General features: G+C 41.2%; 1 protein-coding gene across 2 annotated transcripts; it reads right to left on the reverse strand.

The window, feature by feature from the left end:
• Window positions 1-27,091, reverse strand: kiaa0753 (KIAA0753 ortholog). Of its 2 annotated transcripts, none has more exons than XM_074639904.1 (18): window positions 26,674-27,091; window positions 24,607-24,903; window positions 24,224-24,491; window positions 23,992-24,101; window positions 23,841-23,903; window positions 23,335-23,556; window positions 22,039-22,219; window positions 20,825-21,012; window positions 19,790-19,920; window positions 18,399-18,551; window positions 17,801-17,890; window positions 14,722-14,809; window positions 14,413-14,481; window positions 14,111-14,281; window positions 13,835-13,916; window positions 13,011-13,131; window positions 5,444-5,677; window positions 1-2,054 (listed from the first exon to the last, which is right to left on the reverse strand). In XM_074639904.1, exons 1-18 carry the CDS (start codon window positions 26,779-26,781, stop codon window positions 1,904-1,906), a joined length of 2,727 nt encoding a protein of 908 aa, XP_074496005.1. In that variant the 5' UTR covers window positions 26,782-27,091; the 3' UTR covers window positions 1-1,903. The 2 variants fall into 2 exon arrangements, with proteins under 2 accessions (XP_074496005.1, XP_074496004.1); XM_074639903.1 differs by having other exon boundaries at window positions 14,413-14,484.
• Between the last annotated feature and the right edge of the window lie 98 nt (window positions 27,092-27,189).

Consider the following 27,189-nt stretch of genomic DNA (forward strand, 5'->3'; position numbering starts at 1 on the left):
CCCAGCAGTCACAGGTGTTTTATGAGACATCAGACAGCAAATGAAGCCTCAAAATAATCTGACTAAAAAGGAACTTTCATAAAGATGTACAATGAAAACAATAGCAGCATTAGTATGAATCAGTGAGAAAGCAGAAACCATCCCTACAGCAGAATATCCTTGAAAACAGCAAAGGCATGAGCAATAAGTCATAAGATCCCACATCCATCTAGTTTAAGTACAGAGCATCAGCTACAAACGTTGCGTAAGCGACCGATGTGTCACAAAGCAGCCTTGATGCACCTGTACAGTAAAGTGCTTCATGAATATATTGCAGTCATCGGTGTCCTCACCAATTGTGAAATTAGCTCTCATGATGAGTCAGAGCTGGCTAGTGGCAAGGTCGAACCTCTCCAACCAAATCGGAATTTTAATGCGTGCAAACCGGTGCTAATGCTGGTTTATGAGAAGTAATAGCTGTTTGGGAATGTTCATGCTTAATGTGACAGATGTACATAAAGAAACACATATTTAATAAAGTAAATAAAGCTGTTTTTTTTCTCACAGTCAAATTGCTGAGTGGTGCCTGCTGAGGTGGCGGAAATGAAAATACATTATCTTTTAAATGTCTCCCGGCAGACACGTTTGAAATCTCCGAAGCATAACAATGAAAAAATTATTAGAAATTAGCACTTTGAAATTAACAGAGTCATTTCTCATTCGCCCAACGTCAGAGCAAACTCAGCTCTGTGCGTCAGTGTGAAGGCAGCGACGCTCCCCTCGCTTTGAGCCTAACCGCCTTTCTATTTGTCCTGGATGGAAAAAGGAAGAAACCGAGCTGGAGCCTGTGAAAGCCTGCACGTATTCATACGCCCACGCAGAAAGAAGCCAGCCTGAGAGAAAGTAGAGGCAGCTGATTCAATGTGAGCTAATTCATTCAGTCACTGTATGTCCCCTGTCAAAGGCTGGTTCCCCACAGGCCAATGCAACATCTGGATGGATGTGTCCCCTCTGCTCTGACTGCATGGCTTTCATGTTGCTCTCAAGAGACTCAGATATTTGTTTTGGTCTGCTGAGTCCGTCCTGTTTACTTTGCATCCAGAATTGTCACTTTTCACGGTTATAATGCAGGATTCAGTTGGTCGGTAGCAACAGAATATATAAACTAGTGGCTGTATTTTATTTGACTCTGTGGAAAAAAATAAACAGAAATTAAGAGAAGCACTAAAAAAGATCCACACACGTTACTCTATCTCCTCACAGTGGTCACAACTTACTGGGATAACACATTTAATAAAGCTTGTTGCTGCGTTTGCACCCTTTATTTAGACATTAAAGCAAAAAGGGGAAATCAAGTTACAATAGATTAAACACACGTTGCGCTTGGCTTCCTACGTCGTTGTGGTGGGGAAACCGTATGCAATTAATTTATTTCCATACTCCGACGTGACAATAGAAAGTGTGAGTAATCCTCGGGGAGATTTAAACCAAGTGCAAGGGGAGGGCGGTAATCTTATAATCCTCTGTAATGTCGTAATGGTCTCTCCAAGCTTATCTAAAACTAAACTAACTTTCCCAGCGGAATTCAATCACAGATACAGATGGACCATGAAGAGTAATGTGACTAATGCTCCCTGTACAATTCAACAATCTCATCTCGCCGCAGCTTCATTAAAAACATATCTACAATCCCAATTAAATAGAGATCTCTGTAAATCAACAAAATAAGTACACACGTGGAAGAGTTTCATTACAAAATGAAACAACCACCTGTGAAACTGGAAAACAAATTAAAAGTAACCGTAGTCCTTGGTCGATAACATGACCCTTTATCTTTTGATATTTACATCCTTTGTGCTGAGAGTCTGAAGATGCAGACTTTCCAATAAAATAAATATATATTACATGATGCTGGAACATCCTATTAGCTGACCAAAGCCGAAGCTGAGGTAGGAGGTGACTGGGTCGGCTGAAGAAACTCGGAGGTGAAGACGGCCTCGGCGTACTCCTCCACAACATCCTGAAACTCCGCAGCCACGTCAGCCACGGCCTCTGACAGCAGCTCCTCTGCCAGGCTGTGGGACAAGAAAGAACACAGTCGTTAGAAAAATCAAGATACTTCCCTTCAAACCAAGTCGCAAATACGGCTCCCGAGTCAGTTAAAATGCCATTTCAATAGACAAACTTTAATTTCATAGAAATGTCAGAATCTAACATCTGACAAATCATGTTCTGCATCACAACAAATGAAACAAAATGATCATATATGACAATGAAATTCATGTGACTATTGCTATTTCATAAAACTAGAAAGAATCAAGACAATATGATTGTTATAGTAGTCCCTATTATTCTTAAAGGAACAGTGTGTAACATTTCAGGGGATCTTTTAGCAGAGATGGAATATAACACTCAGAACTATGTTTTCATTAGTGTATGAAACTAATAAAATCGTTGTGTTTCCGTTAGCTCCTATCTACATAGGGAGTGGGTCCTCTTCACGGAGTCCGCCATGTTGCTCCGCCATGTTTCTACAGTAGCCCAGAACGGACAAACCAAACACTGACTTTAGAGAGAGCCTTTCACGTTTTTACCGTCGTTACCTGAAGGCCACCGTAGTTCTCCGACACGCTTGTGAAACTGCGCTAACATGAGCCACAGAGTGCAAAACCGTGTAACCGCCAGCCGCCGTCGGACTTGCTCCTAAAGTAGTGTTATTATGGTAAGAATCTTTAGTTAGATTTCAGACTAGAACTTTTGAAAATTGCTAAATAAAAAGGGTCAAGGGACTTAGACACAATAAGATATATACATCACTTAAAAAAGTGCCATGTGAGCTGACTTCTTAAGATTTACAAAAATGTAATCCATCAGCCTTGTGTCATTATTTTCAAAAAATGCAGAACTTGTGATCAAAGTAGTTTTTTGTGTCTACTGACTTTCAGAGCTGGACATAAAATTCTTTGTTTTGAACGGCATAAAATGAAGGAAAATAACTCAAAAGACTGGTGCAGCAGCAGCAAACTAAATTCCAGTGTTTTTGATCATTATCTGGGTCAACACACAAACACACACACACACACACACACACACACACACACACACACACACATACACACACACATACACACAGACTAAAGTAGAGACACAGGGGATAAGTGTAAGTTGCGTACACTCTTGGATCTTTCTTATATCGCCCCCAAAACGCCAAATCATTAGGTTGTCGGAGCAACAAAACAATCAGAATTAATTGTGTATCTTTGAAGAGTCAATACAAGAATATTTATACAGGGTGAAACCGAGTGAAGAATGGATTGGGAACAGCCATTAGTAAATATTTCTAACACTAATACGCTCCACCAAATGGCTCTTAATATTCTGTATGTTTAACGCTCCAAATATAATGAAATTCAACCACAAAAACACAATTAGCGCTCAGTTAATATGCATAAGTAATTGTACATTGAATTATTATCATACTCTGTTTTGCCGTGCATTTCCATATTCATCCGTCCACCAGTATAACAAACTTCAGAAGAAGCTTAAAACAGCTTGATATATGCATGTTTTCTGTGTTTTGTCTGTACTAAAGCTTTGCTATTTTGCAATCAATCTGTTAGCAGACAGGATGAACGGGGTTTGGCTCCACGAGGCGGCTCATTACCATCTCATCACACAGACGGGTTCGTGCACTGTGTCAGAATAGCGGGAGGTGTCTATAATGTTTTGTGTTGTCTTTCCAAAAACACTGAAGTAATTGGATGGCTTGTCCTCACACAATATCCTTAGTTTTCTTCCAAATTCAGAAAAAAGTACAGATCCATCTCTTGAAAACTTTCCTTCGTTGATGTGGGATTGATAATGAGCCAGTGGCGAAAGAAGCAGTCAGAGTCTGGTGGGATTGGGCAACAACAACAACAACTTATTGAGCTGCTCACAATCCCACACATATCTGTGACTCAGAGAGAGAGAGATACAAAAAAAAGAAAATACAGACTTAAAAATGTATCTTTAAGAAGTTTAGAACTCATGTATCAAACACATGGATTCAGTATGTTCACAAAAGACCTGATCAGACCTGGCATTAACATGTGTTCTGGGTGATCCGATCTCAAGTGGACAGCTTGACGCATTGAGGGGGTTTGGGCAGCATATGGCCACAGTCTTTTAGCAGTGTGTAAGCAAATGCGTCCTGGGCCACAATGAAGGACCACTCACCGACGACAGAGGTGATCCACAACAGCTTGTGTAGTTGAGGGTTAGCCTACATTGCGCCTATACTTTATGAAGGTAATAAAGTAATGGTGAACACTTTATTACGCCCAGATTGTCAGCGCATAAACAGCTTCACTCCTTCCGTTCTGACATTTCACAATAAAAACTTGAGACATATACATTGCATTAAGAGGCAACTCAACAAAATAGTATTATATAGTTATATAGCTTAAAGCTGCAGTGGGTAGAAATGGAGCAAATCATGATTTTATGTTAGCTGATTAGTGTTAGTTTGACCGTCTGATAAGAGTTTGCGAGTGATTTACAGCTGCCTCCGTTGAATGAATAGCCAATAGGAATGCTCTCTCTCTGAAATGACCTGTGATTGGCCAAAGTCTCCCGTCACGGGCTAGATTTTCTAAAGCCTTTGTTCCAGTGCTCTGCACAGATCTGACACCTCGCCAGCTCGCTCTCATCCCCGGCTCTCTGAAGTTCTGTGATCCACTGTTGCCTGGCAAAGGAAGGTGGTGTCCCGGGGACCGCTGGTAGACAATAACCTTATATTTTTAGGTTCATAAAATGTACTAATGTAATGTAATTCATGAATATGTAGGATTATGGGTATTACTACTGCTGTCTCCGGCCTTTTAAAACCAACGCATTTGATCTTTGCAAATGGAAATGATGTAGGCTACGTGTTTATTTGCATATAGAGCGGGGAATCCTCTGATCACAAGTGGTCACTCGAGACACATTTGGAGACGCATTCTAAAGCCAGGTGTGAACGGACGTACTTAGAGCGGTCCTCTTGTGATCAGATCGCCCCAAGACGCATGTTAATGCCAGGTCTGAACAGGGCCAAAGATGAGAGGGAGTCTTCTGCACTCTGCATTGCAGCAACTTAAGAATTCTGTTAAGTATGCAAATTTGTGAGGGGGAGAGAAGAACAACGGTGAAAAACCAGTGACACACTATGCAAACCATAAAATGCATGATCCTCTCTCTCTCAGAACGAGAGGACTGAACACGTCCAGGGACAAAAACAGAGAGTAGGAAGGACATATCTTGTTTCTGTGCGACTCTGCTTACTAAAACTGAGCGTGTGATACTGCTCATGCAGAGTAGAGATATTCATATAAAACCTCAAAGACACAAAAAGATTACTGAATTTATTATCAGCACCGTTTAACTACAGATTCTGTCACGCAGAGGAGAAGATGTTAGGAAACCTTCCCTGTTCGTCTTTTACCTGTCTGTGATTGCCCAGGGGTCGAAGCTGCCGACAGACTCGTGAGCCACAACACGCAGGTAGGCGTCGTAGTCCTCCCGGTACCGCCGGATGTTTCTCAGCGTGCTGCCTGGAACAGAGATAACAGTGCCCCCGCTTCTCTCCACCGGGCCTGGGAACACGGCGCCGTGTCTGGGCTGTGGTTCATCTTGGGACACCTCCTCTGTCAGGCTGTTATCAGAGAGTATGCTGTGTCTGAGGAAAGACAAGAGGATGCTCATGAGGCGAGGTTAAACGGGACACCTTTTCATCAACACGGAGCGTTCTCACAGTATGAGCTGGGCGAAGGGCCTCTGAGGACTGCGGAGAAGAGGCAAAACTCATTTACTGACGAGGGAGCCAGGATGGAGAGCGGCGCCCATGATTAACCAGAGACACTTGCTGTTATATGGCATGAGGATGATGAATTTAGGAGAGGGTGTCTCAGAGTGAGTGGGGGCTCAGCTGGGCATTGCCATGGTCTGGCTTTATAATCCTCTCTGCTCGGACAAATCAGCCTGGCTGTTGCGCCGGCGCTCTCGGTGCTATATTTAGTGTTGCAGGCAGCAGTTCCCAAAGCAAAGTGCCTCTCTATTGTGCTCCCCCGGCCTCAGCTGAACTTGTTTCTGTTTTGACTGTGGCGGCAGCAAACCGCAGGGTGCCCATAAATATCAAAGTGTCAGCACAGTCGACTCTGCTTCCAGTCTGAAACGGGTCGATTTACTGTCTGATGGGCATCTGAAGACCAATGTGGGGAAAGCAACAATACAGTGCCCTGCGAATTCACTCCCTATTTATAGAGTCAGAACAGCAGCCATACTTCTTGTGCCAAAACAAATATGAACCCAGGCTGCTTTTACTGTCAACCAACATCATTCAGACATTGTGGCAAACTCTCCGAGACCAAGATTAACCTTGAATAAATATCTGTGAAAAGGTGATGTAAATAACAGGGCTATTAAAATATTTAACCAAGATTAATTGCATGATTACCCATAGTTAATCGTGATTAATTGCAAATTAATCGCACATTTTTTATCTGTTCAAAATGTACCTTAAAAGGGAGATTTGTCAAGTATTTAATACTCTTATCAACATGGGAGTGGGCAAATGCTTGCTTTATGCAAACATATGTATTTATTTATTATTGGAAATCAATTAACAACACAAAATAATGACATTTATTGTCCAGAAACCCTCACAGGTACTGCATGTAGCATAAGAAATATGCTCAAATCATCATAACATGGCAAACTGCAGCCCAACAAGCAGCAACAGCTGTCAGTGTGTCACTGTGCTGACTTGACTATGACTTGCCCAAAACTGCATGTGATTATCATAAAGAGGGCATGTCTGTAAAGGGGAGACTCGTTGGTACCCATAGAACCCATTTTCATTCACATATCTGGAGGTCAGAGGTCAAGGGACCCCTTTGAAAATGGCCATTTCCTTGCAAAAATGTAGGGCAAGTTTGGAGCGGTATTTAGCCTCCTTCGCGACAAGCTAGTATGATATGAAGATACCAATGGATTCCTTAGGTTTTCTAGTTTCATATAATACCAGTATCTTCATTCTAGCTTTAAAACTGAGCCCGCTACAACCTCCAAAAGATTGATGCGTTAATGCGTTAAAACGAATTTGCGTTAACGTGTTATTACTGCGTTAACTTTGACAGCCCTAATAAATAACACAAATTTTTATGACTAAGTGTTAGTGGTACCGTGTCACTCTATTCTGGAGTATGAAGCTCAATGAGAGGGCTAAAGGCCAAGAAACAACCGTGTACTACATCTACACTGAACATTTCATTAAATCTGTGTGTTCACGAGGGTGTGTGCGTGTATTTCCGTGTGGGCTATGATTGACAGGGAGGAGCGCAAATTACATGATTGAATCAAATCAAACACTTCTCTCCTCTCCTCGTCACATTCACCCACCTATTGTACAACTTGGCCCGCACAAGACATACACGAACCAAAACGGATGAACAGCGTTAGCTATTAGCGAGATCACCTTGAGTGACTTTCAAGTCCTAGTTTCTCTACAAAAGCTCGGGCCACGTATCGCCCGGGAAACCGGGGACCTGGCGGAGGACGGTGCCATATGCCATGCATCAAAAGGGAACGCAGGCTGTGCTGAAGCAGAGTTGGACAAAGACTAAATGTGACTCAGAGAAAGTAAGGGGGGGGATATGAGAGCTTTTGAGAGCGGCAGGAAGGAAACAGGTGAAGGATGAATAGTGTGGAGGAAAATGTATAGAGAGTTGTGATTTCCTTGCTTATTCAGTGAAGTGCTACTCAGACATCTTTGATATTCCAGAAGCACAATATCTCCTATTTGAATCCAATCAGGTTTCACTGTGAATGTAAGGACACGACCGGGATGGAGAGGGTGGGAGCCATCGCAACTGCAAATCTACCACTTACTGTGCAACACAGCTTGTTCGTAATACTTGGCCTGAGAGGACAACTGTCACCGTAAACAAAAGGACGATGGAGTGAGAGCAGAAAAAAAATAAAATACATGAAAGGTCTAGAATATAGCTGAGTGGAGCTTTCATCTTTTCATTGATTTGTTTGACCTGCTGATGCAGCTGCAGTTGGTCAGTCAGCATTGGCCAAGCGGGAGGACAATCGGGGTCCGTGTCCGGGCTCCTCACCATGGATACATAAATCTTATCTGCCGCTCTGCTGATGTTTCCAAAGATGAAATCTCGCACTCCATTGTCTGTGTGGTCGCTTGATAGCGCTCACACACACAACAAAGACAGCTGGGGTAAGGAATAATAATAGATGTTTTGGAAATGCTTTTTTAGGGAGGGCCGTGCCAGTGTTATGTCTAGGGTCACATAATGGAAGTGATGAAATATTGGTGTAAACAACTACCTTCCCACAAATGGTGAAGAGAACCCTCTTCTGATATTATACATGCTGTTGTAAGTCAGGACTCATAACCAGGCGGCAACCTCCTTTCCTGAGAAGTGAAGCCAATGCAGAAGTGTCTTAAACTTGCATTCTTTCTAATAGCCAGCAGGGGGCGACTCCTCTGGTTGCAAAAAGAAGTCTGATTGTATAGAAGTCTATGAGAAAATGATTCTACTTGTCACTTGATTTATTACCTCAGTAAACATTGTAAACATGAGTTTATGGTCTCAATCGCTAGTTTCGAGTCTTCTCCAATACAGCGTGATGTTCATTTAGTAAATTATGGTCCCATTTAGAGTCAAATAGACCATAAAGCAGGGGATGCTTTAGAGTGTGGCTATCTTGTGATTGACAGGTCGCTACCACAGCGTTGTCCTGTGTTTCCTTCTTACGATTTTAAACCTTTCATAGTGTGTTTTTAGTTCATGAAAGTTAATTGTAACTTTGTGGTCGCCTAAAAATGTCTTATTCAGCGTTTGGTTGTACTTAGCTCCACCCTCACTTCTGGTTGCCCAAGATGGCAACGGCCAAAAACCAAGATGGCGACGACCAAAATGCCAAACTTGAGGCTTCAAAATCATAGTCAAACCAACGGGTCATGTCACTCTGACTACGTCCAATTATTATATATACAGTCTATGGTCATAACAGTAACTACTAGCCGCAGCAGAGACTGCAATGATAGCGTGAGGACCTGTAAACAATAAAATAAAATCTGCTTTATTTCATCTTTTCTCAAATCAGCTGAGAGAAAAATCTTTGCTAACTGCATTCCCTCATCACCCCTCCATGCAGCTACTGTATAACAACAACAAAATCTGAAAGTCATAACCGATAACAGACCGCCAGTGTCCCTAATAGTCTTCAAACAATCAAAGAAGCCTCCAAAAAATCTGCTGTCGCAAATTTCCTTCCTTTGTGTGTTTAAATGATGTATGAGATCGCACGCATGACTGTGTTTTCCTGCTGACGGCAGCGACTGATGTGTCCCTCTGGGGCTGAGAAATGTGGGTTAGAAACAGCCAATCAGGGCTGAGACAGCACACATGACGAGCTCTTCACACATTTTGCCGTTCCAAAAACCTCCAAAATTAAACCTCGCCATTCTGCCACACTGAACACCAGAGGAGTCAACACTGACAGAGAGGATTATCACACAAACAAACTGCATTTGTGGGCTATTTTTTTCCTCAACAGGAACTGATGCAAGTGATCTTTTATTCCGCTGCTCAGTTGCTGTATTAGCAACATGAAAGCATTCTCCATTCTGTCGAATCCAAGTTTACTTCTCTCCTAAAGCCCAGTATATTTTATGCTGAGTACTGCACAAAAGTGTTAATTATCTTAACTGTTGGCAGGAATACAAATATCTAGACTGACCTGGAGCTGGCTGCAGTTTTGAATACCTACTCCGACTTCTTAAGTGTTTGTCACATTTTTCATTACGTGGAGAATTACTTCCCTTAATGAGGTCAGTGTGTTGACTCTGGCATCAAACTGAGACATTATCATTAAATCGAGGTTGTTCTCATTTCCTCAGGGTGCAGATGAAAAATTTAAAAAATGTAATTTCACAATTATCTGAATGATTACCGTGAAACTCAGATCCTATTACTTCCTGTTAAAGTCTGACACATTCTGACAACATGTCAGCTGAATTCAACACGAAGACTACAACAAGTTTAGGTGAGGCGGATTCTAGGTGTTAATGCGGTTCTTGGTGTACTGAACTATGTGTGTTACTGATGCAACAGGTTGCTGGGTTTTGTAATCAAAACTTTTCTTCACTTCATCTCCTCTGTTATGTGATGTAAAATGTTCCACCTGGGACATTTCAGGAAGCCTGTTCATCTCCCTTACAGCTGAGTTATTAATAAACACAATTTCCATTTTTATGTCGCACCAAATGATTCCCTACTTCCAACTTTATCACTTGCTCTCAGCTGTTAACTGTCTTTAACAAGTTTCTGTTTGCACCTTGTTGCAGGGCATAAGAAAAAAATAAAAAGTTGTTCTGCTTGTAATAGCGTTCACTGTGACAAGTGTAACCTTTATTGGCAGCATCTTTCTCGGTCAGCTCTTTTGATACACAAACATACTTGTGCAGGCAAAGAAACTCCCATTGGCACTTGGCTATTAAATTTGGCTATGAAAACTTGAATTAAATATGCAATTTTATTAAATTTAAAGGAAAAGTGTGTAGTATTTTGCTGCATCTAACGGTGAGGTTGCAGATTACAACTTCTCCCATGTACCGAGCGTAATTTGTCTATAATTTTATTTGTCCTATTTTGACGCTTTTAATCATATGTTTCTTGTGTAAATTGTCTTAACGTTGTTTGTGATTGTTTTGCCCTTGTTGTGAAGCACCTTGAGATTTTGCTGTATTTTAAAGTCTGCTATATAAATTAAATTAATTATTATTATTAATATTAGGATTGCTACAGTGGCCGACGCAGAAATGCAAATGGTCCTCTCTAGAGCCAGTTGTTGTGGGAGTAGAGTGCTTAAAGTGTGTGTGTATGTGGGAAGTGAGTGATGAAGCAAGAGAGAGAGAGAGAGCAGCGGCGACGGGAGCGAGTAACGTCATCGACTCCGGCCCAAGCACGAAAAGTTAACAGAGTGTGATTTGTCCGTTATGGGCTTCTGTAGAAACATAGCGGTGCAACATGGTGGACTCTATGGAAAGGGGACCTGCTCCCTAGGATATACACGGCTCATTCTAAGGTAACGAAAACACAATGGTTCTTATTGTCAGGTGATTATACACAAAAAAACATACTTATTAATATTATATTCCATTTCTGCCAATAGATCCCCCTAATTGTTACACACTGTTCCTTTAAGACTTTTCTTTCCCGACAAAAGGACTTAATTATCGAAGCAGCTGGCCAGTCACTTCTAAACTGAATGGGTCTTCAGTCAGAGCGGATAAGAGGTGAATAATGTGTACAACGCATTCAAATCGATGGTTGTTATTTTTTGAATGATAACGAGCACAAATACTGCTTCGCAAGCAATCTTGGAGCCGCATATTATTATTTCATGCACATAAACATCATCAATACAAACAAGGTTGTGCTGTCATGCTGAGTGGGACATTTTAGCAATCCCCTCTATCTGACTGTTTCATTATTGCTTTGGAAATGTTAAGCAGTATCTAATGGAAAAGAGATACTTTGACGCCATGATGTGCGAGTCAGCAGACAGCAAAGCTACCTAGTCTCCATGCTGCTGAATATATCTGTCACTATCAATGATTACTAAGGGACTATGCTGATCAATGCACCGACAGAAACCAATAAAGTAGAGAGTATTCTATAAAGAGTGTTCTATATTTGTAATTAATTTAGGTCAATTGTGCAGAGATTCGTTTTCACTTTGACATGAAAGATTTTTTTCTACTGATCAATGTCAAAAAAATCCTAATTACCTTGACTGTGATTCAATGTGTTGAATAGAAAACATGAACAGATTCAGCAGGGTGCCATTGCTTTTTTAAAGGTACTGGAATTTGGACTGAGGATAAAAGCGATGCAGGCAGGTCTCCTCCTGTTTTATTCTGATTCAGGGAGTTTCAGAACAAATGAGCTGGCAATTCTCAAATGACTTTGTACCTCTGAAAAAAGCCATGAAAGAACATGACACCTCTTCAAAAAGACCAGACACTAAATAGTTGACTTCCAAGAGCTATTACTTGATGGATGCGTGACGAAGACAGAGTCTAAGATGAGTCACGGCGGATCTCGGGGCAAAGTTCCCAATGAGACAACTGAACTGGAGGCACTCCGAGTCTGACTGACTTTCATTTGCTAATGTTGCTGCTTGAATTTGTTAGAAGCAGCATCCTGCTGGCTTGTCTGTATCAACAACTTCTAGTCCCCCCACTCTCTTTTCTTCTCCTTCCAAGTTTCTCATTAATTTAAGCAGAACAGCAGCTGCAGCCAAAGCCCTGGGCAGTGAAGGGTCTCTCTGTGGAGTCTGCTGCCAGAGTCAGGAATAGACGTTGCCCTAGGTATGGTAGCCACCAAGTGAGGTTTTGCGGGATGAGCAAGGCCTCCCGGTGGGAGAGTGATTATAGGGTAACGACACAACGTCATGTGGAACAAAAACACTAACTGTGCATCGTTGGAAAAGCATTAACCACTTTGCTTTTCATCAAGTCTAGAGGCCTAATTGAACCAATAGTTAATGAGTTCCTGTGGATGACACCACTATTGCGCTTAGTTTCGTAGCACAACAACAGGAAACCCTAAACTGCAATTCAATACATTTATTTTTCTCATAAAATGTGCATAAAAGGTGACCAAAACTCTCCAAGTAATCGAAAATTACAATATGTATATTTTTAAACAGAAGGTTATATCATAATTTCATATGATCATTAGTATTGTGTTGGAACCATGATTACTTATGGGGCTCAGACATTTAATTTTAGCTCAAAAGATTAAATAGGTCAAACCCTCTTACTGCACTCCAGTTAATATTCTAGGAGCACTCCCAACATTTCCCTACTGCCTCTTTAAGATTAATAAAATAGCAAGGAGGCCATCAGCAAAAGATGAGACATAGAAATTATGTGTTATGCGAGTGTTAAAAAACGAGTGAAGGACATAGTAACCCACCCAGTCTCCACGGGTTTCTCTAGGACAATATCAGCTGCAGAGATCTGCCTCGGCACTGGCCTTGTGAGTCTAATTGGCTGGGGAGAGGCTGGCCTGGAGCTCGGAGCATGGCACTGGGGTCCTGGGAAGAATAGAGAGGAAGATGGGAGGAAGGGGTAGTGTGTGTCAAGAGAGGGATGGGGTGGAGCAGGGGGCAGGCATATAGACAGATGAAAAAAAACAAGCAGAGCATAGAGTCAGAATGACAAGTGTTCACCTAGTCTTGTCAGTTGCAGCGCTGTCTCCACCTACAGGTGACATCAGGGAAATCATTTCTCTAAATGCAGTTAAAGAGGATAAACAGGGGCCAGATGTATAATAAAAATAGACTTAGTCTTTATCTTAAATATAACTTTAAGTCAGACTTGCTATAGATGCTTAAATGTACCTGTTGCATAAAGCTTCCATATGAGTGACTAATGTAAGACTGACTTAGATAGCTTATCGTACAATGCATTATGGGTGAAATAAGACACTTCACAGAAGAGAAAACCACACCGAGTATGGGAGTAAAATAACAGAAATGGTGAACAGCATAAATCCAACGGTCATTAAAACTATTAAAGATGTTCAGAAACAATTCAAAAATATGGTACAAGAATCCAAAAAAAGTGATGGATAAAAAGTTGAAATAGTTAGCTAAGAGTTAGCTAAAAAAGAAATGGATGAACAGTTGAAATAGTTAGCTAACTGGCCTTCTACCTAAAGCTAACTAAAGCTTAGCCAGGGGAGAGGTGGCAAACTTTCCAACCTTAAATTAATTGTGTTCGTGTTTAGTTTTTTACCTGCTGCTCCTTGTCGGTCCCAGTAAAGAGGGTCGGAGTAGGTGATGGAAGCAAACCGTCTCCTCACTTCGTCCTGATCTCTCTGCTCAGACACAAACAGATAAATGCATTCTATAAACAAATTGTCCAGCTGCCAATAGACACTGCATCAGTAAACAACACCAGACCAAAGCTGTCACAAGAGCCCTCTATAAATAACAGCCCCGATTGCTGGTGACCTTTCGGGTTCCACGCTGACCTTCTCTCGATGGGCCTTTTCTGTAGGGCGGCTCTCACCTGTATCTCCTCCATACGAAGCAGCATACTCTCCAGGGTGGGGGCCTGCAGCCTACGCTGGGCCATGCCCTCCAACTGTCTGTCTGTATCAGCCGCCCACGCCGCCCGTGCAGTGTCCTCCAACAGATCTTCCAACAGCGCCTCACTCAGCTGCTCGGCACTCTCTGCTGCCTGTGGAGCACGACGTACCAGCAGAATATTGGGCTGAATCATGGCCATGATAACCAAATTCAAACTTTGTTCAATAGCAAGGCCAATTCCCCTCTCCCCTGTGAAGTATTGGCAATAGCGGCGCAGCTCACCCTCTCTGCAGCCTGCTCAGACAGCCGATTCCTCAGCGAGGGGCTGATCCTGTTCCTGGACTCACCAATCTGCTGAGGTAAACGGACAAAAACAAACTGTCCCACCAATCCGAAGCAAGCATCATTTACACAACCACTTAGTCTAGAAAAACAATACCGATATTCAAATAGTCACATTTCATTTGACTTTTGGTAAATCAAAAACGTTTTTTTTTTAAGAAAAAAGATGTATTGGTTGTTTTTTCAAATAAAAGGAAGGAAAGGGAAGTCAAATCTGGCACTATCCAGACAACAGACGAGTCTTCCTACCTGTGCTTCATCCAGAAGGGGCTGAATTCTCTCTCTGGCCTTCTGCTCGGCTCTCTCTGCCCACTGAGTTGGCGAGACAACTTCTGACCTGCAACCCAAAACACACCCACACTGCAAGCTGTCACAGAAGAAGTTCTATGAATCTAAACACGTTAAAATGTTTTTTCAAGCCTGATGGGATTGCACACAATATAGCAGTATTTGTCAGGTCCTGTGTTTGCAGAAATATTCACATTTAATGCAATTAAACAAGGTCAAATCTATCAAACTATCACCACTCTGCATGGGGGCAAAACTTGTAGACACAGCAGTAAATTTAGAGACTCCAGCTGAGTTCAGTTCAGGGCATAATAACGCAAAAATGATTAATTTGCTGAATGTCACATGAGCATCATATACAAGAAATAATCTGGAATTGTGAAGGGGTCTACTGTAAAATACCTATCACCTGTTAACAAGCGACAGGTTTTGTGTAATACCTGTCACTCGTTAACAGGTGGAACAACATCGCTGCTGAACTAAAACACAATAAGATACAATGGCTCTCTGATTTCTGCTCGTTGCCATTAGGTTTACTTGAATATATATAATATAACATTACAAAAAGTGTACAATAGGCCATAAGTTTACAACTTTTTCCTTTTATATAAATAAGGACTGTCAAAGTTAACACAATAATGCATTAACGCAAATTTGTTTTATCGTCATTCATTTCTTTAACACATTAACGCAATCGACCTTTCGGAGGTTGTGGCGGGCTCAGTTTTAAAGCTAGAGTAAAGATACATTTGCATCACATGAAACTAGAAAACCTAAGGAATCCATTGGTACCAAACACATCATACTAGCTTGTCGCGAAGGAGGCTAAATAACGCTCCAAACTTGCAATAAATTTTGGCGAGGAAAAACTGGCATAGCCATTTTCAAAGAGGTCCCTTGATCTCTGACCTCAAGATATGTGAATGAAAATGGGTTCTATGGGTACCCACGAGTCTCCCCTTTACAGACATGCCCACTTTATGATAATCACATGCAGTTTTGAGCAAGTCATAGTCAAGTCAGCACACTGACACACTGACAGCTGTTGTTGCCTGTTGAGCTTGAGTTTGCCATGTTATGATTTGAGCATATGTTTTTATGCTAAATGCAGTACCTGTGAGGGATTCTGGACAATATTTGTCATTGTTTTGTGTTGTTAATTGATTTACAATAATAAATATATACATACATTTGTAAAAAGCAGCATATTTGTCCACTCCCATGTTGATAAGAGTATTAAATAAATCTCCCTTTACGGTACATTTCAAACAGATAACAAATGTGCAATTCATTTGCGATTCAATTTCTTAATCGATTGACAGCCACAATATAAATATATATATTATATCTAATGTATAGTTTGTTGTTTTGAGTTCATGGACTGATAGTAGTCGTGGCTGGTGGAGCAGCCATCATCAGAATAGGCCCAACATACCTTGTTATAGCAAAAAATGCCCTGGTGAAACTAATGTTATTAACGATGGTTCCATCCAGGTGTCTAATCAGCCGCTAGGCGAAAACTAAGAGCCCTGGAACTTGCCAAGTTCACGCCTACTGGTTGTGTCTTTGTGTGCGAGGAAACAGGAGCATGAAGGATAAACCTCCAAATTTGCTGTAATGCAATTAAAGTTTTATGGACCAAATGTTGACTACAACCCGTGCACCGCCTCACGCTGTGTTTCGTTGCTGGCTTTGCAGAATTAAACTGCCCAATGACTAATTAGGGAAATGAGAGGAGGTCTATGGGAACATATGCTCTCTCTGGTGCTGATGGGATGCTGCAATCACAACCTGCATTATTTTCTGTTCTATTGTTTGTAGGTGATTATGCCCGTGCTGTAAGCCCCGATGTAACCGTTCATTTAATTGTGAGTGCCTGGTGCATTGAGCTGTATGGCAGATTACTGTGTGGATTACTGCCTTGAGTTGGCAGCAAGACTTAAGTGTGTGTTTTTTTAAAAATCGCATTACTGGTGTGAAATGTTTCTTCTTCTTAAATAACCTAAAAGCGCAAATGTGTATACAGGACACAGCTAAGCACATATTATTATTATTCTACAGTATGTAATGTATATTGTACAGTGATTGATTAATAGGGGCCCGGCTGTAAAGCGCCCAGGGAGCAACTCGGGGTTCAGTGTCTTGCTCAAGGACACTTCGACGTGCGGACAGGAGGAGCAGGGGATCGAACCGCCAACCTTGTGATTAAAGCACCTCAATATCACTATGATCCTATGGGGCCTGTGGATTTTTTTTGTAAACAAGTTCCAGAGCACTGCTAGAGGTCTAAAAATCCAAAGGGAACCCTTAAAGTTAATGTGAGGAACTTTTAACTGGTGGTTAACCTCAATTTCAGCAAGAGATTGGCTATTTCTATATAGTTATTCTTAATGCTTGTTATTGGCGCCACCGGGTCGGATTCCGCGCAAAAATCAGACGAAATCATGCAGGTTCACAGAAACTCCTTCAGTTCACTCTCCAGCGAGGCCTCCAGCAGAAACCAGCCCGGCAGCAGCAGCTTCTCCTCCGGCAAGGAGCAGAGCTTTGCCTCGCTGCGCCTCCAGTCTCTGCTGGGAGCCAACACAGACACCAAGGTGCTGGAGACCTAGGCTGTATTGCTGGGGCTGCTGGAGGGAAGGTAGGCACGGGAGAACCAGAACCAGGACTGCCCGGGGCAAACTGTCAGACCACTACTGCGGTAAAAAGAGAGGTTTTCTAAAGGGACTCTGGTGCTCGGAAACCCTGTCCACAGAGATTGCCAAGATCAACACAAAAATAAAGTTCCTCGTAGTAGCTTTACGTGAAATATAATTTGTCTTATCAGGCAGGAATCTTGTTTTATTTCAAAGTCAACTGTTTGCATATTTTTCTGTGTTGTTTGATATTTCTTGTTTTAATATACTAGGTTTGCAATTTGGGTACAGATGGCAATCTTTTGGCTGGATTTATATCCAACAGCTGATACAACATTATGACCTTCAACTTGCATCCCCTCAGACGCTTTAAGCCTGTTGAATCTGCAAACAAATTTCTTCTGTACCTTAATGTCTGAATGCGTTGAGCCTCTTCTTTACTCAGCTGGTCGAGCTCTTTCAGTCTCTGCATCGTCATCTTATCCAGCCAGGCGTTCCTGTACAAAGCCAGTAATCATCAAATGAAGCAAAATTCAAGCTCAATTAAGCATTTCACAGAAACACTTCATAATCCCCATCTCTTAAATCAGGCTGCTGGCCCTCGATTAATTGGAAAGCACAATTGTAGCAATTAAGATTTGATTAAACAGAGACATATGTGGAACACTCAATCAATGAGGCGCTTAGAACCACTGAAAACAGGCCAACTATTAATCACTCACAAAGAGAAATGGCCTCAATCTAGCCGGCTCCTAGGTTAATATATTGGAAAGAATTAACTTTGAATTAGTAGTATTGCCTCTGGCTCTCAGCAAGTGGGGTCTGACACAGAGGTTAGAAATAGCTCACTGAATACAGAGGAAGGACTCATTAAGATTCCATCCATTTTGCTTTTTTCCCTCTTGCTATGAGAGACAATCTGATGTATGGATGACTAATCTGAGGAACCATAACATTGAAGAAGAGATTAAAAGTTGGATATAATTTGTAGAAGATGGGCTTCACCTTAATGCTTCATTCTGAGCTTGTCTTTTCTTTTCGGAGCTCAAGGCCGACTCTGCTCCCAAACCACCGGCCGCCATCTGCATCGGAGGGCTGGGTGAGGGCTTCACGGGGGAGAAGAGACATCGAGGCTCTGGTCTTCCCCTTTGAGGGGATCTGAGATAACAGCAGAGGGATGAAAGAATAACAAACACAGGCACAGGCAGATAGACACGGTACTAAGACATGTCAGAAAAGATAGTGTGGGGGGAATATGTAGATGAAGAAACACAGAAATATATATACCGCACTGTTGTTGTTTGCTATTGTCACGTGACAAACTACCTGCAATCAGTTCTTCTTTGTTGCTCTAAAACAGAAGTTGCCAGTGGCAGCCATGACACATCAGCACAGTGAAGGCTACTGTTTTGGATTTCCATTTAAACAAGTCGTTTTTTTTCTGTGTTAATAAATTATGGTATCGGATTGGTGCATAGACAGGCGTACTCGCCGATACCCCATACCGAATTTCGGGCAGTATCGGACTTATTTCCAATACTGGTATCTGTATCGGAACAACTCTGCCCTTGAGCGAATTAATTCAAATTTCGCACAAAAGTCCACCTGGACTCAAGGATGAACAGATTAGATTTTGGTGCTCAAAGGTCAAATGTCAAGGTCACTGTGACCTCACACGTCTGTCCCATTCTTGTGATATCTCAGAAACGCCAGGAGGGAATTTCTTCAAATTTGGCACAAAACTTCCACTTGGACTAAAGGATGAACTGATTCGATTTTGGTGGTCAAGTGTCACTGTGACCTCACAAAATGCTAATTATAACAATTTCACACAAATGTCTAAAAGGATAAAATGACGAAGTGATGACATTTTGGATGGACAGGTATGTAAACTGCAACTTGACTGGTTGGTGGAGGCATACAACTGTGAGGCTGTAATTCTAGTTTTTGTTTTTGTGCTGTATTTTACCATTATATAGTCCATTAAAATTGTGGGGATACCGATTTGGCAAGACCTACACTCATACAGTGAATGTAAGCTATTAGTCAAGCAGCTAATTACACTATTTTTCTCATGAAGCCTGCTCACGTTCTACCTTCTGGCTGAAAAATTAACAACTTATGAGAGGTCTCTCCTGGCACTTTTTCCCCTTTGAATTCTTAAATGTTTTTTTTGTGTCAAGAGCACATTAATTTACAGTGCATTAATTCTAACTGTTACCATGACATTAGAGTTTCAGACATTACAGTATATAACATACAGTATAACCTTAGCTATGTCATGACTTGAATCATCCAGTGTGCACTGAGAGCAAAAACATAGGTGAACTATAATAGGTTATGATTTTTTTTTTAATGAACAGGTCATCAGGTGTACAGAGAGATAGAAGGCTCACCGCTGTGGAGGAGGAGAGTGAGGTGATGTAGGTATCCAGGGCACAGAGTGTTCTTTTTGAGGGAGCTGGTTCACTCTGAGCTGAGAGGAGACTGTAGGCTGCTGGAAACCTGCTTCTTGTATCTGATTTTGCTACGACAAAAAAATACAAAATATATGTTTAGATACATCATCCTCACATTATTTAAATCTTTGAAGTAAGCTCTGGCACATCTTTGTACGCCTTTTCACTGTGGATTTTTAAAAAACTAGGGCTGCCAAAGTTAACGCGATAATATTGCGTTGACGGAAATTCCTCTTAACGTCACTAATTACTTTGACGCAGTAACGCAACTTGTGATTTTGACCACGTAGCGGGCTCAGTTTTAAAGCTAGAGCGACGATACCGATATCATATAACAAGGAATCCATTGGTACCAACCATGTTATACTGGCTTGACGCGAAGGAGGCTAACTAACGCTCCAAACGTAAGCAAAATTTTGGCGAGGAAAAACTGCTATGGCTATTTTCAACGGGGTCTCTTGACCTCTGACCTCAAGATATGTGAATGAAAATGGGTTCTATGGGTACCCACGAGTCTCCCCTTTACATACATGCACACTTTATGATAATCACATGACTGTTGTTGCATGTCGGGCTTGATTTTGCCATGTTATGATGATTTAAGCATATTTTTTTTATGCTAAATGCAGTACCTGTGAGGGTTTCTGGACAATATTTGTCATTGTTTTGTGTTGTTAATTGATTTCCAAAAATAAATATATACATACATTTGCATAAAGCAAGCATATTTGCCCACTCCCATGTTGATAAGTGTATTAAATACTTGATAAGTCTTATTTTGAACAGATAAAAAATGTGCGATTAATCGCAATTAAGCTTGGACAATCATGCGATTAATCAAGATTAAATATTTGAATCGATTGACAGCCCTAAAGAAAACCCAAATCACGCTGCATCTAATATAATATGAAGCATTTCCTGTGTGTTACAACATATTCAAGTATTCAGTATTTGTAGAAGTCAAGCCCTCACCGTCATTATAATGTTAGCCTTGCTTCTCCCGGGGTGTAGAGCCCCTCCTTTCCTGCAGGTGGTGTATGTCTGAGGTCGTCCCTGCAGCTCTCTCTGAGCGAGGCTCTCCAGGCCGGCCCTGAGCACCTCTCTTCTGTTCATGAGCTGGTGAGAAGTAGTTTTGGGCTTCTGCGAGGCCATTCTCCTACCTGATGACAAAAATAAAAAATAAACATTTGACTTATTTTGATCTTAACTTATTGAATCCCATGTAAATATAAATTAAGGAATAGCTACAGCTCTTCATCGCTATTCTATCGATACTATTGTATTACACTATTATATATATAGAACAGTTTGGAACCTGGGGGGCTAAAAGGCATGACAGGACACAACCACTCCAATTAGCCAATTAGCTAACACTCTTGACAACCAGTTGCATCCCTAAGCTCATTGTAGGTGTTTGTGTCATCTCTTCCACAGGATGCCTCTCAGCCCAACAGGAGCCAGCAGGAGTTAACAGCTCATAAGACTAAGCAGCAGGGGATCGACAGCCAGAGTTCTGCACTTCAGTTCCTGTTTTTCCCATCACTTCTTCAAGGCTCTTTATCAATTTTCAGCCCGGTGGTGCAGCCATTTAAGCACAGTGGGAGGCCCAAACACAACCGCACAAAAGCCCTGAGGTGACTTCCAGATACTTGGGAGACTTAACGGCTTGTCCTTCATCAAGAGGCATACACTCAATTTACTCTGTGTGCATTTTTCAGAGGCTTGGCCAGCAGGTAGGCCATTGCCTTAAAGGGACAGTTGGGGTGTTGCAGACAGGAGTTACCGCATGGAACCAAAGCAATGTACTGCTGTGGACGGGGCTGGCAGCAAAACGTATTTTAGCCACCTAAAAAATCTATATCAGTTTAAGTATACGCTATATTTAGAATATTTTCACCGCTTTACCTTGCTGTCAGAAAGCCCTTTCTGGTTTCATGCGGTAACTCCTGTCTGCTTCTCCAAACTGGGGGCGTGACGACCATCATCTACTGTAGGTAATACACTGACTGGATAAATAACTCTTACAACCCTACTTTAAAAACACCCAAACTATCCCTTTATGAAAAAAACTGTTAAGGAAAATAGTGCATTTATATTAGATTCATGAGGTTTGAAATTGTATTGATAAATACTGTTGCTGAGGGTTGAAAATTAGAAAGTGAGTAGAAAACTGCTCGGACACTCACCACGGACACCTCTTTTGGGATTTGCTGGTTTGCGAGGACCTCTAACGGTTGAGGTGCTGGGACCCTTGGGTGCACTAGTAGGTGACATGCTGCGATGAGGAGACTTCCTGTGTGGAGGACATGCTTGGGCCTGCATCTTTCTTTCGTGCAGCTCTTGTTTACTGAGGACAGAATCCAAAGTCTAAGAGGAATAGAGTGACAAGACATTAAAAAAAATAAAAATAAACAATCCCTCCATAAAATTGGATAGATAATAGATAGAAAATGTCAATTAATAAAACACTTTTGTGAAAACAATATACTTTTTTAATCTTAGTAGATTATTGTTTTAATAAACACAATGTTGCATTCAACATCTTTTTTATTCAGTTTGCCTCCTATAATTCCCTCTGCTTTAACAGCCTGGGTTACAACTTTCAAACAAATAAGTATTTATGTCCTTAACAAGACATAACAAATGAAGGAAATGCTAATTAGCCCACTAATGAAATGATTATCTTTTGATAATCTTATAATGTGAACACCCATAAACTTGGTGTTATGTTGTCAGGTTATTTAAATAAAAAGAAATGACATTGCTTTTAACAGTCTGTAACAGCGTCAATAATGTTGATGAATGGAATAAACTGTCTTATTGGAAGAAATAATTTTGTAATGCTTTTTTCATATTTATACATTATCAAAGGGCCGGTTTGAGGTTGTTAAAGGGTCGGATTCGGCCCACGGCCGATACTTCAATAGGCCTGATGTATAGTATATAATCTCACAATTTTGGAAAACAGTAACTAATTGGAAAGTTTAACTTAGACTTGAATAAAGTAATCTTATTTTTAAAAGTTGGACAACTACAGTTATTAGTCTATAACCCACAAACTACAGCGGACACTTGATATCTTCCGTTGTGATGCTCTGCCAGACCTGTGCTGCAGTTATCTTCACTTGATGCATGTTTTGGGGAATTTTTGCCTTTATTGTTTTCGGTAAGCAATTTGAATTGCCTTGTTGTTGAAAGGTGCCTCTCCTTCAGTAAGTAAAACACATCGTCAGTTGGACTGAGGTCAGGTGACTGATACGGCCTTGTAAATTCATTCCACAAAACACTATTTTGGTTGTCTGTCTGTATGTTTAGGATTATTGTTCTGCTGCATTGTCCTAAATTGGATGACAATGTATAAAAAGACTCCTACATACAATAGTTGATACATTTCAAATCTACTGTGCTAGAAGAATGGACCCAAAACAATTAAAAAACATTGTTGTCCACATACTTTCTGATTTGTACTTTATGCTCCTCACCTCTAGTTTCTGCAGGATGTCGATGGCCGTCTCGGGCACAGCTGAACCCTGCTCTACTTCAACCTTGGCTGAGCACAGAGAGAGCTGGCGGATCAGCTGGCCCAGCTCTTTGTAATGAGGGGGTACCTGGCCGTGAGATAGATCTGAAAGCTGGTGGATAACAACCTGTAAGGCTCTGAGTGTCCCACGGTGGGCAGCTGCAAGCCTGTTTATTGCCACGGACTGAAAGAATAACAGAAAGTTTATCAGTTTACCATTGAGTAAAAAAGATAGCTCATAGTTTTTGCTTAGCTGGCAAAACTTTTATGAAATCTGCTTTAAGCAAAATAATATTCATTTAAGGAATTGAATGTGGTAAAAAAATACTGGCACATGAAACTGTTATTTGAATATCATGCAGAAGGCCCAAAAAAGCAACTGTACTTAGTGTTTTCAATGCTTTATCATCATCAACAAATAAATCAGCGCTATACAGCAGTAAATGTGTGACAATGCTGAAGACATACCTTTTTGGTGTCCCACATTTTCTGGCTTCGCAGTTTCTCTACATCTTCTTGTATCTCTTTTACCTTTGAAATAATGATTTTGTATTACAGTGTTTATAGATACAGAGCAAATTAAAAAGGTCAGTGAAGGTGTGGTTAGAGATTTAAATACCTGTTGTTGGAGAACATAGATGACACGTGCTGAGCGGGCTGCCTGCTTCTGCCTGCGTACCTCCAACTTGTTTTGCTCTTCCGGCTCCAGTGGCTCCTGTATTTCCCCTCCTGTTGTTCAAATACCATTATTCACCATTATGTATGCAATGTAAAACCATATGAAAAGTGGATATCATATTATCAACAGTAAGTCACAAGCCCTAATGTAAAGAGCTGTTTTTATGGGTTACCTCTGGTGGCGAGCTCTTCTACTTTCTGAATGTACACTTCCAGCTCATTCTGCAGCTTGCGGATCTCCTGGCTTAAAGGAGCATGTTTTCTGCCTACAAATTGCCTCGGGCCGGGGTCTCTGGTTGGGGGTGACTGGCCAGCCCGAGGCATGAGAGAAATGGGACGCTTCTGGGGTGTGTGCACAAACAGTTTGGTTCTGTGTCGGGCTGCTTTCTCTTTTGGACTGGAGGTCTTTAACTTGGTCTTACTCGGAGTGGCTGCAAGTTCCTATAGAGAGAGGAAAAGACTCAATGACTTAACAAACAGGCAATCATTCCTTGAATAGGACATAAACTATTATCCAACCATTATAAAACGTGTACCATTAATCAAAATCAGTCACCTGGAGTAGCTCTGTATCACTTGTTTCAAGAAAGGAGGCCTCTTGAGAGGGTTTGGCAGGGGATTTTGTCAGCGACTCAAGGCGCCTTCGTCTCAGATCTCGCTTTGCGAGCTGAACCGCAGCCTGCAGCTTCTCCTCCGAGAGAGTGGTGAAGCTGATGGAGCTTCTGGTGCTGTCCACTCTCTCGCGCTCCTCCAACAGCGGCAGCAGCCTCTCTATCACGATGGGGGCTGGCGGGCGGTGAACATGGGTAGCACGGTTGCTGGTGCTCGCGGGGATCGCTTCGTTGAACAATAGCTGTGGTGCATAAGATACCAATCAGTCTTATCCAGTCTTGTATGTGATATAAACAGCCATTGTGATACACAAGTCAATTTTATTTATATAGCCCAATATCACAAATCCCAAATTTGCCTCAAGGGGCTTTACAATCTGTACAGAATACGACAACCTCTGCCCTTTGACCCTCGCTTCAGATGAGGAAAAACTCCCCAAAAAGCCTTGAACAGGGAAAAAATGTAAGAAACCTCAGGAACAGCAACAGAGGAGGGATCCCTCTCCCTGAACGGACAGACATGTAATAGATGTCATGTATACAAAATATCATAAAATTACAATGGACAATGGCAAAAAATGATAAATAGAATTTAAACATATATGAAGAATATGGATCCGGGAGGATGTCAAGCTTCCAGGTGTCGCCAAACAAATAAAACCTGAGCCACACAACCTCCTCTCCACCGAGGAAACCTGGGAAGAGGACAAGCTACACAAACACACTCAGTCATGCTTTTCACACCACTTTCTCAACAAGTATTTATGTCTTTCACTTCATTTGAACCCAGTCGCCAATTTGTTTGCAGCAGTTAGCTAAATCCAATGCAATCTAAAGCAACAGTCCACCTTCATTAAGTGTGGGGCTGTACTCGTCCGTTATGTTTAACTGCATTGTGCTATACTGACGTGTGTCTTATATCTAATTTATCCTGATATATTAAATATTAGAAATAGCTCTTGGTACAACACATTACAATCCAACAACACCACACACCACAATCCCCTATTATATAAAACCTCTCTAGAGCAGTTTCAACAAAACAACAAACAAACAACATAACATTATAACCTATCTTTATAGATATTTAAAACAATATCCTCCTCACAAACACTAACCATACACTTCCACGCAACACACACAAACACACACACTTGTCTTTTTTTTATATATTTACTGTATTGTTATTGTTGTTATTATATATATATATATATCTTGTCCTAATTGTTTGTTATCACTATTATGTAGTGATATTATTTCTTTATATTAATCTTGTCTCTAGGTGGAGGCTTCAGATAAGCCCAGTGGGGTTTTTTGCTTCTTCCTGCATTGTATATTATTCATTTGTTTATTTTTTTGTTATGTTGTATAGTCTTAAATTGTGCAAAACATATAAACAAAATAAACAAATAAACCTTCATGAAGGTAGGATGTATGGCAGGGCTGATCTATCAGACTGAATTGGATAGAAGAAGATCTTCTATTCAAGACTGTACTGTACCATTTCGCCACACTGCATTTGGGCAATCAGCTTTTTCTGTTAAGGCCACAAATCAGAGGAACAGCCTGCCTGACGATGTGAGGAGCTGCAGCTCTATCAGCACTTTCAACACGTGTGTTGAAAGCTGCTCAGCTCTGTACTCACTGATCTTTACTCCATGGTCTGCATGACTTGCTTTTACTTGACAAGAATACTTTGTGATGTGTTATTGTGTGTAGTTGTGTATTGTGCGTTTTGTATGTTCTTTCTTGTATGACCGTAGTATGTTTCTTTGTTTTGACCTGCAAAGGGATTACAGATGTGAATTATCTTAAAGCTATAATCTGGTACGGTGCATCAAATTGTGACATTTATGTTTTAAACTGTACATGGTCCCTTTTAAATAAAATAATAAAGTAAATAAATAATAGTTGTACCAAATAAACTGTCATCTGAGTGTACATGCGTGCATCAATACCAGGTATCTAGGACAAAGATATAGCATAGTTGAGTATGACCAGGCTTTACATACCTTGGTGTGGGACATCCCAGGAGTTGAACCTGAAACAACCCAGTCTCTCTGTTGACTTTGCTGTCCTGAGGAAATCATGTAACCACTCTGCAAGAACTGTGAAGCCATTACAGCGTAAACAACCCGCCAAACGCTGACCAAAGAGCAAAACAACACTCGCACTAGCTACGCTTTTGAAGTGAAGTTTGTAAACATCAAGTTAATCCCAACATATCCCACTCCAACATTACGCTTCTAACGATTTTTTCCCCCGGTTTATACAGAAACGATAAATGATTTATGTCCGTAGCGTCGCTTTCTGGATGTTAATTAAGATATTAAACATGATTAACCTCATATAAATGCGTAATAATAATAAGCTCGTCCACAGTTTGAACCGCCGCCATGACAACAACAGAACGCCGCTCGCCGGAAGTAGTTTTTTCTCACCAAGTACGGAGCGTCAAAAAAGTCAAACATGAGCGCAACCGCGTTTTTAATAAGTGTGTTTTACTATTAGAAATAAAGCATTTATTG

Source organism: Sebastes fasciatus, chromosome 7 (assembly GCF_043250625.1).
Source record: "Sebastes fasciatus isolate fSebFas1 chromosome 7, fSebFas1.pri, whole genome shotgun sequence".
Taxonomy (NCBI): Eukaryota; Metazoa; Chordata; class Actinopteri; order Perciformes; family Sebastidae; genus Sebastes; species Sebastes fasciatus.